The sequence below is a fragment of the Nanorana parkeri genome, unplaced genomic scaffold (genome assembly GCF_000935625.1).
Source record: "Nanorana parkeri isolate BGI_ZX_2015 unplaced genomic scaffold, ASM93562v1 scaffold87, whole genome shotgun sequence".
NCBI classification, from domain to species: domain Eukaryota; kingdom Metazoa; phylum Chordata; class Amphibia; order Anura; family Dicroglossidae; genus Nanorana; species Nanorana parkeri.
The window spans coordinates 456651-460719 of record NW_017306355.1 but is presented as its reverse complement, the minus strand read 5'-3'; the positions used below and the strand labels follow the sequence as shown (position 1 = coordinate 460719).

The 4069-nt window shown below is 40.0% G+C and overlaps 1 protein-coding gene across 1 annotated transcript in view; it reads left to right on the top strand.

Annotated features, from left to right (window-relative positions):
• The window catches only part of HK3 (hexokinase 3), an 86575-nt gene that overhangs the window by 72229 nt on the left and 10277 nt on the right, over positions 1-4069 (top strand). Inside the window, exons 12-16 of the mRNA XM_018552405.1 lie at positions 647-795; positions 1867-1986; positions 2563-2658; positions 2746-2845; positions 3241-3424. Coding sequence (XP_018407907.1) covers positions 647-795; positions 1867-1986; positions 2563-2658; positions 2746-2845; positions 3241-3424 — 649 coding nt within the window. The remainder of the gene's footprint in view (positions 1-646; positions 796-1866; positions 1987-2562; positions 2659-2745; positions 2846-3240; positions 3425-4069) is intronic.

Genomic DNA, 4069 nt, shown 5'->3' with positions numbered 1-4069 from the left:
GGGTTTATTTTATATGTGGGGGCAGGGAGCTTTATGGTAATAAAGGTTGTTAATATTTTATTGTTGTAACTTTATTTTGCATAAAACATGTAACGGTGTCATTTATAAGATAATTTTAAGACGGTGTGTTTTAGGGGGCGGAGTTAAGGCTGAGGCAGGGTAGGGTTTAGGTGCGCAGCTGGTGGCGAGTAACTCTTAAGGCCTAGCTAGTAGCTTAGAACTTGAACATTTTACCCCTGCTGTAAATTATGCTGCCTGGAAACATGTTTAATACAAACTGCTCAAGGCATGGGACAGAACCATAAGTACTTCACACTTTACTATGTTACTGATGTTGAGCCTGACCTTGACTGGACATTATTAGCAACTATGGTAATTCATGATTTCTGTGCTATGAGAAAATCTATGGTTTCTGTGGAATTAACTATGTTGTGGTTAATATTGAAACCTCATTGTGGTACATAATTATCCAATTCTTGGCCTTGATAATGAGTCAAAAATGGCACTATTGTAGAAATGTTATTGTATTTGGCTTGACAAAGCTTGGTTACACAATGTGGGCTGCTTCCATTCAAACAACGGGGATGCATTTTACTCCCTGTTTGGCTCCACTTAAGTATAATGTATTTTATTTTCCCCATTACAGAAGAAGGAGAATTCATAGCTCTGGACTTAGGCGGTACCAATTTCAGAGTATTGTGTATTAATGTGGGCTTGAAAAATGAGAGTGGAGTACAGATGAAAAGCAAGACCTTCACCTTGCCTACTGAAGTGATTCAAGGAACTGGTGAGGCGGTATGTTTCTCCCTCCTTTGTGTTTATTTTGTATGAAAAGTGATATTTAAAATCTGTGATGTATACGTTACATCTTTAATTGTTTTATTGGTTTAATTTGTTTTATTTTATCTTTAATACTTTTATTAGTGCTACACACTAATAGCTCTCCCTGCAAATGAGTTTACCTGCAAAACATGCACTTTTTAAAATGTATTATGAAATGAGGGCAATCCATCGCTTCCAGGACTCCTTGTTCTTCTAGTTCTTAATGACATTGGCTGTATGTTTGGAGTCGTTGTCCTGCTGCAGAACACATTTGGGGCCAATCGCACACCTCCCTGATGGTATGGCATGACGGGATAAGTATCTGCTTGTATTTCTCAGCATTGAGGACACCATTGATCCTGACCAAATTTCTATTGGCAGAAATACAGCCCCAGACTTGCAAGGAACCTCCACCATGCTTCACTGTTGCCTGCAGACAGTCATTGTACCGCTCTCCAGCCCTTTGGCGAACAAACTGCCTCCTGCTACAGCCAAATATTTCACATTTTTGACTCATCGGTCCAGAGCAACTGCTGCCATTTTTCTGCACCCCAGTTGCTATGTTTTCATCCATTGGTGAATCGCTTAGCCTTGTTTCCATGTCAATGGTATGGCTTTTTGGCTGCAAGGCCGCAGAAAAAAAGGCAGCAGGTGGTCTGGACTGAGTGTCTGCAGGCAACAGTGAAGCATGGTGGAGGTTCAGGAGTCGAGGAAGGGATGGTTTGGCCACCACAGAGCCCTGATCTTAACATCGAGTCTCCCTGGGATTACATGAAAAGACAGAAGGATCTGAGGCAGCCTACATCCAAAGAAGATCTGCGGTTAGTTCTCCAAGATGTTTGTATCATACAGTAGTGAAATCAGCCATTTTGGAACCTATACCTGTCTTGGGTATAAAATTTGAGCTTGTGTTTTAGGGATATTGCTGATGTGTTTTTTCTTATGTATATTACATCTGCCAACCACATAGCTACAATGCAATATTAAATCGTGCTACAGAAATGTGAATTGACAATGTTTTTTTTTTATGCTGGTTCTTTGCAGCTCTTTGATCACATTGTGAACTGTATCACAGAATTTCAGAAGGAAAATGGCCTTCAAGGAAAAAAACTACCTCTGGGCTTCACCTTTTCTTTTCCTTGTAAGCAGACCAGCCTTGATCAGGTAAGATGATTGTGAAGTACTACCCATCTACCGTCTACCAATACACACCATATAAAGTTTATTCACAGGTAGAGTGCCATGAAGTAACCCAAAACTTGGGCTGTTAACTTTATTCAGTTTATTGAAGTCCAACTAAGTGCTGGTTTTCAGTATTTACCAATGGCTTCTGACAACATTTCTAAACAGTCATTCTACTAAAAACTGGTTAGTAACCAAGTAATGCTATTTGGGTGGGTGTGCCTATTAAAAATGAAATTGAAGCAACCCTTTTCTGACAGGCACATGGTACTGTCATTGACAATCCTCTATGAATATTATGCTGTATGGTTAGTGTACTAACCAACTTGGTTCAATAAGCACTGAGTCACTGACCTGGAACAAGCATGCCTATCCATAAAATCAGTCAGACATTCTTATTTGTATACTTGTTACAGGTAAAGAACACACCGTATTGAAGCAAGAGGGTAGACATGACAGGCAGAAAACTAGCATTTGTAGAATGAGTAACGATGTCAATCTTCATGCCTCTCTCTGGAAAGGTTTTCTTTAAAGCTTTGTATACTGTTTCATTTGTAGGGCATCCTGATTTCATGGACCAAGGGATTCAGTGCATCTGGTTGTGTGGGAGAAGATGTCGTCAGGCTTCTTAGAGAGGCAGCCAATAGAAACAATGTATGTACTTGTGTTTAAACTTTCACTGTGTCTGTCGTGTGTATACAATCCCATTTTTTGTGGTTAATGGTTAATTTTATTTGGCAGAACCATGATTTCCGTGTGGTAGCGCTGGTGAATGATACAGTGGGAACAATGATGTCATGTGGATATGATGATACAGCCTGTGAGATTGGACTGATAGTAGGTAAGATACTGTGTGTGCGTGTATAATACACTGTTCAGCCCCCAAAAAAGTCACCACCTGAATTTCAGGCAGTGTTTTGGTCTGGGGTTGCCCGGTCAGGTCTAGGTTCAGCCAAAGGTTTTCCATAAATTGATTTTTTTCTTCCCTTTATGGCACAAGCATATTCCAAAATGACAATGCCAGGATTCATCTAGCTCAAATTGTGAAGGAGTAGTTCAGTGCATGGATTGGCCACTACAGACTCAGAACCTTGACCCCATTTGAGAATTTGTTGGATGTGCTGGAGAAGACTTTACGTATTGGTCCGACTCTCCGATCATCACTACATGAGTTGATCATATTGGCTGAGGTTTTTATTGCACATATTTGTTGGCTGAGTTTTCTTGTATTTACAGGCACAGGAACAAATGCTTGTTACATGGAGGAGATGAGGAATGTGGAAGTGCTGGAAGGCCATGAGGGAAAGATGTGTATCAATATGGAGTGGGGGGCATTTGGAGACAACGGGTACCTTGATGACATTACTACTTCCTTTGACAGCAATGTAGACAAGTTTTCAATAAATCCTGGAAAGCAAAGGTATGTAAAGATGGCCGTAATATCACTTTAGTCCTTTGCTAATATCTCCTTTTAATCCTTTGTTTAGGTTTCCTATACTGTTTTAGGTGTTTCATAAGTATATGTGTACATAAATACATGGTGGGGTAATCAAAAACATTCTACCACAAATTAATGTTTTTTAAATTGGCAACTTCCAGAAAACGTTTACAATTTTTTTTTGAAAACGGGACATTCAGCCATTCATTTTTTTTTTCTTTGTAGGGACAAAAGAATATTTCATTACCTTTCAGCAGTCTTGGATAAGGATGAAGTGAATCAATTAAAAAATGATGCAATGTTTTATGTTTTGTGTAAATTGACGCTGACAAGTCCAGTCTGCAGAGAATCCTACAGTTCATAAATCACTGGATTTTTTAATTAACCCCTTCGTACCCCTACGTACACTGTACGTGATGAGTTATTTGCTGCACTAGAAGGCTGAAAACCGCTGAGAATCAGCGGTTATCATTCATTAATGGATGCCTCGGTATAGAGGCATCCATTACTGATAGGGTTAACCTTTTTCATACACCCGATACCTGAAGATCGGGTGTCTGAGAGTCAGAGGCGTAACTAGAACCTTCAGGGCCCCAGTGCAAGAAACCATGAAGGCCCCCCCCCCCC